The following is a 13,559-nucleotide window of genomic DNA, read 5'->3' on the forward strand; positions in this document are numbered from 1 at the left end:
GACTTTCGCCATACATGCATGGCAGAGGCCAGGAAGAAGTTAAACTGGTGACACACACTAGATTTTGGGCAAACCCACTGAATTCAGCTGGACCAGCTAAACATCTCATGTGCATGGAGTCCTCCCAACTCTCACCTGACGCCAGATGTCTGGCAGGGGAGATAACGATCAAGCAGTTGGATTTCAACTGCCCAGTCCGTTTATTGTCTCGGACATAAGCCGCTCCCGGAGGCGTCTGGCAGTGCCTCAACTCCCCTTTCCCTGTTCAGAGACGGGGGAGCATTCCCTTCGTAACATATCTGATTTAGAGGTTGTAATAGAAAAAGACAGTGATTAGAAAATGGTGTTGCTGCAACTTTGCAAAATCCTCTAAAATAATATGGGATTTAGACTAAATTTGCGTACACAAAATCAAATAGTTTAGAAAGTCACGTTTAGATATTTGAAAGTCACATGGACTATCTAGGGCTATGTCACTACCTGTCCACATTTCCTAAAACTACTTCTACAAGAAAAAAATCTTTGCCACTGTCACGGAAGGTGTAGAGCAAACTAGAAGACACAAAAGGAAGATCCGACTGACTGGATCCAAAACTAAGGAACCAAAGGGATAGCCCTGCAACAGACCTGGCTCTCTCCCTAACTGCTCAGCCTATGCAAAATTCTCAATGGTAGAAGATCGCATATCCTCGTACCTCAACTGTATAAACCCTTGAACACCCTATAATAGTGAGGGGACACGACCACCGGCTCCCTACACTTGATACGGAGGGAGTCAGGGTCACCTGAGATCCAGCAAACAGGAAAATACAAATGAATGAACAAAACTTATCTGTAGAAGACTCAGTAGTAGCATCCAGCATGCATACACTCCAGGAAGTTGTATAAACCGCAAAGTGATGCAGTATGGGAAGGGATTTAAAGGGATGCAATCAGTGCAACTACATGACAGCTGAGAGAGGCTAACGAGATGAGGAATCTAAAGCAAAACAAAAGAAACCTCAAGTGGGAGGTTCTGGAGAACGTCTGTCAGAGCTTCTCAGATGTCTGGTGGTGACAGCCACCTATCATGGTTTCTGTCACACGGTTGGTCTTTGGAGAAGAAAGTCTGCCTGGTAGTTAGTCACTGTCTGTCTGATGAAACCATGACATCACTTGTGGTCATACATAATCTAAGCTTCTGCCATAGTAGACAGGCAGCAGTGCACATATAAAAGTGGCTTTGAATATGTATTATTGCATATATTAAAATTGTTCTGCTATACCATTTACAAATATGGTTGTGCATATACAGCAAACTTAAAATGTAAAAACCAACATGGAGCTCAGAGTCAGCCTGGTATAAAGCAGGAGCCTTGTCCTACTCATAGTAATGTGATCTCATCTTAGCAAATTATGTGTTATGGAGGTCAGATGTAAATAGGAAGCACTTGATAGAATAAAAAAGAAGAACTTGACTTTGAAAACTTGAAAGCCAGCTGAGTGATTGCAGAATTGAATCCAGCTCTGACAGCACAAAAATCTTTAATCAGTTCCCTGCTCCTCTCGTACACTGAAATCCCTGATACCATCACCTTGTTAGGAAGACAAATTGGGAATTTATCCAGAATTGGATCTGCCACGTTCCCCTGTGACTGATGTAGCCAGCGTCGAACTGACCTTTAACATCTGTTGTGCTTCACAATACCTGATCGTATCACATAGGAGCCGCAAGCGATAAGAAAAGAAGAACTCGTTACGTTCTGCCTGGGGTGTGTGATTATTCTCTCCGCTCTCCACGCTACTCTCAACATTTCCTGCGCCACAGCAAGAGTGGATTAGCAGTTTAAGCACTGCAGAGCTCAACGTCCTAAATCTATCTGCAAGTGTACTGGTCAAAGAAAATAACCTGAATGCAAGCTCACTGGGCTACACGTATACCGCCAGTTTTGAAATGTCTGGTCGTATCTTAGAGATGTGGTGATTTTTCATTTGTTGGGCTGGTTTGCTTATGATCTCTAAATGTAAGTTGATGGAGTCCCTAACAGTTACATTAATACTGGAAACTAAAGTCCTCAAAATGCCCATTTTTTTTATTGTAGATATTGAACTTATGCCATATTTAAATATAGTTGGCACACATTTTTGGGTCTCCCTAGTGTATATAAACACCTTAAAGGGGTTCTCTGGTAATGATTCAAAATGGCCACAAGCAACCTGTTCTACAATATGAGCAGGACTAGTTTCCCTCACTTGCAGAGCTGCGCGTCACTACACTGCTCTATAGAGGGTAATGATGGCTGAGGAGTCTGACAGGAAGGCCCAACAATGGGTAGTTAATGCAAGTGCCAGAGAGCAGTGTGTAATGAGGCCCCAACCCCTCACCACTAGGCAGCTCTGCATGCGGAGGCAACCAGTCCGGAACACATTCTAGGACAGGTTTCTGGCAGCCATTTTAAATAATTCCAGGAGAACCCCTTTAACCCCTTAAGGACGCAGGGCGTATCGGTACGCCCTATTTCCCGAGTCCTTAAGGACTCAGGGCGTACCGGTACGTCCTAGCTTGAACTCAGTATTCCGGCGCCCGAGGGGTTAAACGGAACGGGATTTCGGCTGAAATCCTTCAGCCGGCATCCTGTGACAACGCCAGGGGGGGTCATGTGACCCCCCCGTGTCGGCGATCGCAGCAAACCGCAGGTCAATTCAGACCTGCGGTTTGCTGCGCTTTTTGCAGTTTCTGATGCCCGCGGTCCCTGACCGCGGGGATCAGAAACTTTTGAGTGCCTATAATCAATATTTTTCACCCCCCCCTGCACCCCTGCACGATTTTATGCCGGCGGGTGGTGCGGGGGGGGGGTGTCGCATGCGGTGGGGGCGGTGCGGGAGGCGGGCGGTGCGGCAGGCGGGATCGCGATCCCCCGCCCGCCTCCCCATGAATGATCGTTGGCTTCTAGTGGTTATACCAGGGTGCCAGCACATTGCTGGCACCCTGGTATAAACGGCTGACATCTGTGAAGATGTCAGCCGTTTAACCCTTTCCATACCGCGGTCCGTACGGACCGCTGTATGGAAAAAGTTAACTGTCGTCGGTCAGGGAGCTCCCTCCCTCTCCATCGGGGGGCTGCTGTGCCTTTGCAGCCCCCCGATGGAGAGGGAGAGAGCCCCCAGAGAGCCCCCCTCAGCCCTGTGCTTACCCTTCCCCGTCTGCGAAGTTCTGAGCAGACGGGGAAGGTTCCCATGGCAACAGGACGCCTGCTCAGGCGTCCTGCTGTCCATGGTGCTGAACAGATCTATGCTGAAAGCATAGATCTGTTCAGTGTAAGTAAAATACAGTATAGAACAATATATATTGTACTGTACTGTATTATACAGACATCAGACCCACTGGATCTTCCAGAACCAAGTGGGTCTGGGTCAAAAAAAAAGTTAAAAAAAGTGAAAAAAGTTAAGATAAAAAAAAAAACATTCATCACTGAATAAAAAAAAAAAAAAAAAAAATACACTACACATATTAGGTATCGCCGCGTCCGTAACGACCTGATCTATAAAACGGTCATGTTACTTTCCCCGCACGGTGAACACCATAAAAATAAAAAAATAAAAACTATGAGAAAATTGAAATTTTGCCCACCTTACTTCCCAAAAAAGGTAATAAAAGTGATCAAAAAAGTCACATGTACGCCAAAATAGTACCAATCAAACCGTCATCTCATCCCGCAAAAATCATACCTTACCCAAGATAATCGCCCAAAAACTGAAAAAACTATGGCTCTCAGACTAAAGAAACACTAAAACATGATTTTATTTGTTTCAAAAATGAAATCATTGTGTAAAACTTACATAAATAAAAATAAAGTATACATATTAGGTATCGCCGCGTCCGTATCGACCGGCTCTATAAGAATATCACATGATCTAACCCCTCAGGTGACCACCGTAAAAAATAAAAAATAAAAACGGTGTAAAAAAAGCAATTTTTTGTCATCTTACGTCACAAAAAGTGTAATAACAAGCGATCAAAAAGTCATATGCACCCCAAAATAGTGCCAATTAAACCGTCATCTCATCCCGCAAAAATTAGACCCTACTCAAGATAATCGCCCAAAAACTGAAAAAACTATGGCTCTTAGACTATGGAGACACTAAAACTTTTTTTGGTTTTAAAAATGAAGTTATTGTATAAAACTTACATAAATAAAAAAAAGGTATACATATTAGGTATCACCGCGTCCGTGACAACCTGCTCTATAAAATTACCACATGATCTAACCTGTCAGATGAATGTTGTAAATAACAAAAAAAAAAAAAACGTGCCAAAAAAGCTATTTCTTGTTACCTTGCCGCACAAAAAGTGTAATATAGAGCAACCAAAAATCATATGTACCCTAAACTAGTACCAACAAAGCTGCCACCTTATTCCGTACTTTCTAAAATGGGGTCACTTTTTTGGAGTTTCTACTCTAGGGGTGCATCAGGGGGGCTTCAAATGGGACATGGTGTCAAAAAAAACCAGTCCAGCAAAACCTGCCTTCCAAAAACCGTATGGCATTCCTTTCCTTCTGCGCCCTGCCGTGTGCCCGTACAGCGGTTTACGACCACATATGGGGTGTTTCTGTAAACTATAGAATCAGGTCCATAAATAATGAGTTTTGTTTGGCTGTTAACCCTTGCTTTGTTACTGGAAAAAAAATATTAAAATGGAAAATCTGCCAAAAAAGTGAAATTTTGAAATTGTATCTCTATTTTCCATTAAATCTTGTGCAACACCTAAAGGGTTAACAAAGTTTGTAAAATCTGTTTTGAATACCTTGAGGGGTGTAGTTTCTTAGATGGGGTCACTTTTATGGAGTTTCTACTCTAGGGGTGCATCAGGGGGGCTTCAAATGGGACATGGTGTCAAAAAAACAGTCCAGCAAAATCTGGCTTCCAAAAACCATACGGCGCACCTTTCACTCTACGCCCCGCTGTGTGGCCGTACAGTAGTTTACGGCCACATATGGGGTGTTTCTGTAAACGGCAGAGTCAGGGCAATAAAGATACAGTCTTGTTTGGCTGTTAACCCTTGCTTTGTTAGTGGAAAAAATGGGTTAAAATGGAAAATTAGGCAAAAAAATGAAATTCTCAAATTTCATCCCCATTTGCCAATAACTCTTGTGCAACACCTAAAGGGTTAACAAAGTTTGTAAAATCAGTTTTGAATACCTTGAGGGGTGTAGTTTCTTAGATGGGGTCACTTTTATGGAGTTTCTACTCTAGGGGTGCATCAGGGGGCTTCAAATGGGACATGGTGTCAAAAAAACAGTCCAGCAAAATCAGCCCTCCAAAAACCAAACGGCGCACCTTTCACTCTACGCCCTACTGTGTGCCCGTACAGTAGTTTACGGCCACATATGGGGTGTTTCTGTAAACGGCAGAGTCAGGGCAATAAAGATACAGTCTTGTTTAGCTGTTAACCCTTGCTTTGTTAGTGGAAAAAATGGGTTAAAATGGAAAATTAGGCAAAAAAATGAAATTCTCAAATTTCATCCCCATTTGCCAATAACTCTTGTGCAATACCTAAAGGGTTAACAAAGCTTGTAAAATCAGTTTTGAATACCTTGAGGGGTGTAGTTTATAGAATGGGGTCATTTTTGGGCGGTTTCTATTATGTAAGCCTCGCAAAGTGACTTCAGACCTGTAGTGGTCCCTAAAAATTTGGTTTTTGTAAATTTCTGAAAAATTTCAAGATTTGCTTCTAAACTTCTAAGCCTTATAACATCCCCAAAAAATAAAATATCAATCCCAAAATGCTACAAACATGAAGTAGACATATGGGGAATGTAAAGTCATCAAAATTTTTGGGGGTATTACTATGTATTACAGAAGTAGAGAAACTGAAACTTTGAAATTTGCAAATTTTTCAAAATTTTTGGTAAATATGGTATTTTTTTATGCAAAAAAATTAACTTTTTTGACCCAATTTTAGCAGTGTCATGAAGTACAATATGTGACGAAAAAACAATCTCAGAACGGCCTGGATAAGTCAAAGCGTTTTAAAGTTATCAGCACTTAAAGTGACACTGGTCAGATTTGCAAAAAATGGCCAAGTCCTTAAGGTGAAATAGGGCTGAGTCCTTAAGGGGTTAATGATATAGCTGATTTTGACCTTAAAGGGTTTGTCCAGCCTTTGGGACTTTTTTTTAACAGTCCCCAGCAAAGCGGCAAAGCGTTGTACCCTGCAACTCCGTTGTGGCTTCATCCACTGATCTTCCAGTCCCTGGCCTGTGAACCTCTTTTCAGATAGGGTCATGTGCGCCACTGCAGCCAATGACTGGCCTCAGTGGTGTTGTGTCCCCAAGTGGCTAAGTTTTTAATACAATTTACTCATTAGGAAGTTCATCAAGCTCTGAAATAAAATATAATTTACCCTACTGTTTACTTTGCAATGCACAAAAACATGGGCCTAAAAATGAGGCAAGATGGCCACCTGTCTCCAGCCCCCGATTGAGAATATCTCAATACACATTTGCTTGTATGATATATATACAGTGCAATTTTGGGAACCTGATGTCTCCCTGCCGAAGTTCAACTAAACACAAATACAATATGAATTCAGAAATAAAATATAAAACAATATCACCTTTCAATGACATGAACATCTTCAGGTATATCATGTAATCCTAATTTACTGGAGTATGAAATGTATAAAGTAGAAATGTCAAATCAATACAAGGAGGACTAACAGTCACAGCAGCTATGAAAATGACCCAGTTAGAAGTACAACTGCAACGTAACCATTTCATGATTCTGGCTACTAATTAGCAATAGGGAGATTGTGATAATTAAAAATCATCAATGTATATAGGATTACTGTTTCTACAAGATGTCAGCCATTGATGTGTGATGGCTAAATATAAGAGATCAGAAACTTGTATCCTGAGATTTAAAGAATGCAACAATTTGTTAATTGATTTCTCCTTGTTGATGTCCTTCAGAGGACTTTTATTTGAGCTTATGTAAATCGATGTCCCTAGCTTTGACCCCATTATTATGTCAGAACCTGGGCCTTCCTGTTGACCCACTGGTGGCCCACTCTTGTCCTGTGCAAGTGTGCAAAATTTTCCAGTTAAGAGGTAAAACGGAGCTGGGCAGACGATAAGTTGTTTTTATTTAGTTTTACTTTTTTAATATTTGCTTTTTAATTTGACTGTTGGTATATTTGTTATAATGTTTATCTAACAGTGCAGATTATCAGGGAAGACACGATCTCTGTATCACAAAGTTTTCTAGTGAAAGTAACAGCTATTTTATTGCTAATGACTACTTTTTGAATAAGAAAACTTAATTTTAAACAAATCATACATTTCTTAGGCAGCTGAAGTTTAGAGCCAGTTTATCCCCTCAATTCTGGACACAGTACATTTGCTAGTACATATTTGCCATCTCTAGACTCCAATATTTGCATGTGGGAATGACTACAGAAAGAAACGCCAAAGATCGCCGGAGTGCTGTGTGGTTCCCATTTAGTCACTGGCTGGGTCCCTGCCATGTATACCAGCTAAGTCCTGTCACTGAGTAATTAATAAGGAAATATAGAAAACAGATTGAAATTCACTGAGGGAATAGACCTTGTAGGAAATGGAGTTTCCATCCAAAAACCTCAATTGCTCTACTAATGCAGATTTTTCAATTTTACCAGGTGGAAAATCTGAGGACTTTTTCTGTAGTTTATTGTGTAGCAGAATTGTATTACAGTATATTCTTAATGGTTTGAAATCAGGTCTGTAAGTAATAATTGTGTCAGTACCAGTCCAAAAATGGATTTGGTTGGTTGGGTGTAATTTTTCAGACCTTCTTCAATGTAAATCCCCCCGTCCCCGATACTTTCTGTATATTGCAGTCTAACCAGTATGACAAGTACACATGTAACTCACCATTTTTAAGGTGAACTCAGGCGGATTGTCGTTGACATCTTTAACAGTTATGATAGCGGTGGCTGTGTTTGATAATCCATGATTTAAGTTGCCTTCCATGTCTGTGGCTTGGATTACCACGGTGTACTGCTGGACTTTCTGTAAGAATAGATGTAGGAACATAGGTTATAGGCAATGAAGATACAAATATTGAGACAAATGGCCATCTTATCATAGTAGGAGGAGAGGCAACCCTAACTCATGAAAGCAATTCCTTCATAGAGTACCAACTCCATTAATTTACCTCAGTATGATATTATGTTACTGAGTAATTAATAAGGAAATATAGAAAACAGATTGAAATTCACTGAGGGAATAACGATAGGTTATGATATCATAAAGGCCACTGAAAGCTATTGAAAAAAGTCATTTAAAGGTTTCTTATTATTGTTTGCTTAACATGTTACGAATTAAGATGACGATTACTGCATCTGTACTGCATGGTCTTCTCATCTGCATGGTCCTCATGTAATACTACATTTTCGTATGGCTGGCTGCAGCTTACCCTGTTGAGACCAGCTGATTGCTGGGAGTTTCTGAAGTCAGACGCAAGGTGGTCAGCTGATCGATGGCTAGTTATAATCTGATAATGGGTTGTCTGGTGGTAGAGAACTGTGGTCCCCCTGACCCCCCATTCCACCAGCTGAGACAAATGTCATTTCCAGGTGGAGAATCATTGTTATCATGAAATATGATGTGAATTTTTACCCAAGTACATCAAATATTTTTTTTAGATATTTAGGCATTTTATATCGGAGATCAGAATTATTAGCTTTTTAAAACAGCTGGAATTTTCAAAGACAAATAGGTGTTCCTAATGATGACCCATTATTTTAGTTGGCTATAATACTGAAAATAGCAAGTACAACATTACATTTAGATCTATCTGTTCTTGCCGATATGTTTTGCAGCTGCACCACATCTGTTAAAAGAAGTAATGAGTGTTTTAGCTGTAAAGTGAAGGATGGGACCCAGGAGCAGTAGTTTTTAATCACCAGTGCATCCATATCATGTGTATAATTGTCCAGTGAAGACGTACATCATCCTCTGTAGAATTCCTTCAATAATGTAATTAAGGATTAGATTGGAAAGTCAGTGTGGATGGATATTTATGCTGGAGCAGTCTGAGGAAACAGACAGAAGACTCTAAATAATTAGTCTGCACTTGGATTACCAAGAGAAGGAATCTCTAGGGCCCAGAATTAGCCTCTAATAGTGCTTATTGTAGGATTGCACTCGCTGCAAATGAATCTTGAATTGCTGTTTACTGAAGGGAGAGATTTGGGACGTGCTGATGACATTAGGAAGTTAAGATGTTTGAAATTCCAAAACTGGTGTCACTTGGGGGAGGTCTTAGCCCCTTGACTGCCTGTAAGTACATTGGTAATTACATTTTATAATCAGTGTACAGCATGCATGTATTAGAAATCCATTAGGAAAGAAGGTTACATAGCCAAAGAGCTTGCAATCACTGACCCTAACCTTCATTGTCCTTCAGCACCTTGTTTTCTACAAACATGTTCATATGTTGCTGTCCAGTTGTAAATATCCATTGCAGATTTGCCGCAGAATTTTGTGGTGAAATCCGTAGCAAAATCTGTGTGTTAAAGGCAGGTTTTTGCCAAGGATTTCACCCAGTGTATTGCACAGATGAAGTCCACGATGAAAATCCGCCACTTAAATTGACAAGCTGTGAATTTAAGATCCATAAGTCAGGTAAATTTCCAGGTCGGTACTGCATGTTTCTACCCCCACCCGGCGGTGTATAGATAATATTTCATAAAAAAATCACTTTGCTGCTATTGTAGACATTGCAAATTTTACACCAGCAGTTCCATGGTGGAAGATCGCTATCTGTCTTGTGTTTATAGACACTAAACTGTACTCATAGTCATGGATAGGAGTGCGATATTCAAAAAGGGTCCAAAAACAGAGCCCTGAAACTATAGGCCGGTACGTTTAACATCTGTTAACATCATAAACTGTTTGAAGGTTTTCTGAGAGATGCTATCTTAGAGCACCTCAATGAAAACAAGCAAATAACGCCATGTCAGCATGGCTTCATGAGGGATCGGTCATGTCAAACTAATTTGATCAGTTTCTATGAGGAGGTAAGTTCGAGACTTGACAGCGGTGAATCAATGGATGTCGTATATCTGGACTTCTCCAAAGCACTTGACACTGTACCGCATGAAATGTTAGTATATAAAATGAGAATGCTCGGACTGGGAGAAAACGTCTGTATGTGGGTAAGTAACTGGCTCAATGATAGAAAACAGAGGGTGGTTATTAACGGTGCACACTCAGATTGGGTTACTGTCACTAGTGGAGTACCTCAGGGGTCAGTATTGGGCCCTATTCTCTTCAATATATTTATTAATGATCTTGTAGAAGGCTTGCATAGTAAAATATCAATTTTCGCAGATGACACTAAACTGTGTAAAGTGATTAACACTGAAGAGGACAGTATACTACTACAGAGGGATCTGGATAGATTGGAGGCTTGGGCAGAGAAGTGGCAGATGAGGTTTAACACTGACAAATGTAAGGTTATGCACATGGGAAGGAATAATACAAGTCACCCGTACATACTAAATGGTAAAACACTCGGTAACACTGACCTGGAAAAGGATCTAGGAATTTTAGTGAACAGCAAACTAAGCTGCAAAAACCAGTGTCAGGCAGCTGCTGCCAAGGCCAATAAGATAATGGGTTGCATCAAAAGGGGCATAGTCCTAACACTTTACAAATCACTAGTCAGACCACACATTGAGTCAGGGCCGGCATTAGGGGGGGGGGGGGCAAACAGGGCAATTGCCCAGGGCCCACATCCCTAAATAGGGCCCCCTGCTGAGCTGCCCAGACAGATGTCCCTGGTCTCCCACCCACTGTAGCCCGCAGGGTCCTTATGCTGTAGTGAGGAGCTGGAGCCCCTTTCTTCTCTCTCACCGGAGGCCCTGCACTGGGAATGTAATGGCCTCCTCTGCTCCTGTGGTTTACCGACGAGTTCAGAATGTCACCCTCTAATGACCTGACATATTTGCTGCCCCTCTCTCCTCTATCTGTCTTGCACAAAAAATGCAAGGGCTGCTTGTTAGCTGATGTGCCCTGATAGGTCCAGACCCTGGACTAACAGGAGGGGAGACAACCTGCAGATAATATACAGGACCTGTCCTCTGCACCCCCTCCCCCCCCACTGTAGCTATTTTTTTTTTTTACTATTTGCTGCCTGGAACACAGTTGTCTAAATATAATGTGATCTATCTCATATCTATCTATCTATCTATCTATCTATCTATCTATCTATCTATCTATCTATCTATCTATCTATCTATCTATCTCATATCTATCTCTCTATCTATCTATCTATCTCATATCTATCTATCTCATATCTATCTCTCTATCTCTCTATCTATCTATCTATCAACATTATGGAAGAAAGGCAGCATTCTGACTTCAGTGAAACAAGTGGATTCCTTTATTCACCCAACACTCCATAGTTTTTTTTTTTTTTTTTCATTTTTACTTGCATTTTTCTTTTTCTTTCAGATTTCTTTCTATTCGTTATTTACTTTTTTACTTTGAATGCAGTGAACACATATGTCCGTTTGCTTGCTGTCTCTATATACAGAGCAATGGTAATAGTGACTATTTTCAGGTGTTTTCTGATTATTTAACAAGGTAAGGTTCCATTCACATGTCCATAGTCTATTGCGGATCCGCAATACACCTGGCCGGCACCCCCCATAGAACTGCCTATTCTTGTCCGCAATTGCGGACAAGAATAGGACATGTTCTATTTTTTTGCGGATCTGCTGCCCGGAAGTTCGGGACCGCGCTCCGGAAATGCGGATGCGGAGAGCACATAGTGTGCTCTCCGCATCTCTTCTGGCCCCATAGAGAATTAATGGGTCTGCACCCGTTCCCGATATTGCGGAACGGATGCGGACCTATTTGCGGACGTGTGAATGGACCCTTAAGCAGGTCTCCTGGCAAACTTCCTAAGGGAAGCACACTTAGGGCTCATGCACACAAACGTGCCCCGGCCGTTCAGTGCATTGGGGACCGCAACTTGAATGGGTCGTGATCTGTCCGTACCGCAAAAAAAAAAATAGAACATGTTCTATTTTTTTGCGGTGCGGAGGCACAGAGAAAAACCCCTTGGAAGTACTCCACAGTGCTTCCGTGGGGTTCCTTGCCTCTGTTCCACACTGCTCCTTCTGAATTGCGGACCCATTCAAGTGAATGGGTCTGCATGCGTGATATGGTGAGCACACGGTAAGTGCCCATATATTGCAGACGGGCAGCGGCCGTCTACATGAGCCCTTAGGCTGAGTACACACTTCAGTTATTTCCATCAATTATTGTGAGCCAAAACCAGGTGTGGGTCAAAAACACAGAACAGGAGGAAATCTTTCCATTAGAGTCCATTCAGACGTCCGTAGGGTTTTGCGGTCCGCAAATTGTGGACCGCAAAACACTGATGCCTCACATCGCCGGCACTTAATAGAGGATTCCTATTCTTGTCCGCATGCTCTATTTTTTTGCAGAGCAGCGGACCGGAAGTTCAGGGCCACGGATCTGAAATGCAGATGCGGAAATTGTGTGCTGTCTGCATCTTTGCCGGCCCCATTGAAAATGAATGGGTCCACACTCGTTCCGCATAATTGCGGAATGGATCCGGACCCAATCTACGGACGTCTGAATGGACCCTTATACCTTATCTCTGAGTAGCCTTCACTACTGGTTTGGGCTCACAATAACTGATGGAAATAACTGACCAAACAACTGAAGTGTGAACTGGGCCTTACCTGCTTCCTGACACTGGCTCTCTGCTCCGATGCTCTCTGACCTCTGCTCAGGTCCCTGGATGTCATCATCCATTTTGACGCTGCCTGCAACCAATTGTGGGCCACGGCGGTGACTTGTCCCCTTGCGCCAAAAGAATAAATGTGACAGTACTTCAAAATTTGGGGCCCTACTTTTAATTCCACCCAGGGCCACATTTTGTCTAAAACCGGCCCTGCATGGAGTACTGTGTACAGTTCTGGGCTCCTGTGAACAAGGCAGACATAGCAGAGCTGGAGAGGGTTCAGAGGGGGGCAACTAAAGTAATAACTAGAATGGGTGGACTACAGTACCCTGAAAGATTATCAACATTAGGGTTATTCACTTTAGAAAAAAAGACGACTGAGGGGAGATCTAATTACTATGTATAAATATATCAGGGTCAGTACAGAGATCTATCCCATCATCTATTTATCCCCAGGACTGTGACTGTGACGAGGGGACATCCTCTGCGTCTGGAGGAAAGAAGGTTTGTACACAAACATAGAAGAGGATTCTTTACGGTAAGAGCAGTGAGACTATGGAACTCTCTGCCTGAGGAGGTGGTGATGGGGAGTACAATAAAGGAATTCAAGAGGGGCCTGGATGTATTTCTGGAGTGTAATAATATTACAGGTTATAGCTACTAGAGAGGGGTCGTTGATCCAGGGAGTTATTCTGATTGCCTGATTGGAGTCGAAAAGGAATTTATTTCCCTTAGGCCTCATGCACACGACAGTGATTTGGCTTCAGTGGTCCGTGTCCGATTTTGCTTCAGTTGTGTTTCCTTGTTACTTCCTT

The 13,559-nt window shown here is 42.0% G+C and overlaps 1 protein-coding gene across 1 annotated transcript in view; it reads right to left on the reverse strand.

Moving 5' to 3' along the window:
* Positions 1–13,559, reverse strand: part of CDH4 (cadherin 4) — a 918,264-nt gene that overhangs the window by 61,416 nt on the left and 843,289 nt on the right. Inside the window, 1 exon segment of the mRNA XM_040435851.1 lies at positions 7,893–8,030. Within this exon segment, the coding sequence (XP_040291785.1) occupies positions 7,893–8,030 (138 nt within the window).

The sequence above is a fragment of the Bufo bufo genome, chromosome 6, assembly GCF_905171765.1.
Source record: "Bufo bufo chromosome 6, aBufBuf1.1, whole genome shotgun sequence".
Classification (NCBI taxonomy): Eukaryota; Metazoa; Chordata; class Amphibia; order Anura; family Bufonidae; genus Bufo; species Bufo bufo.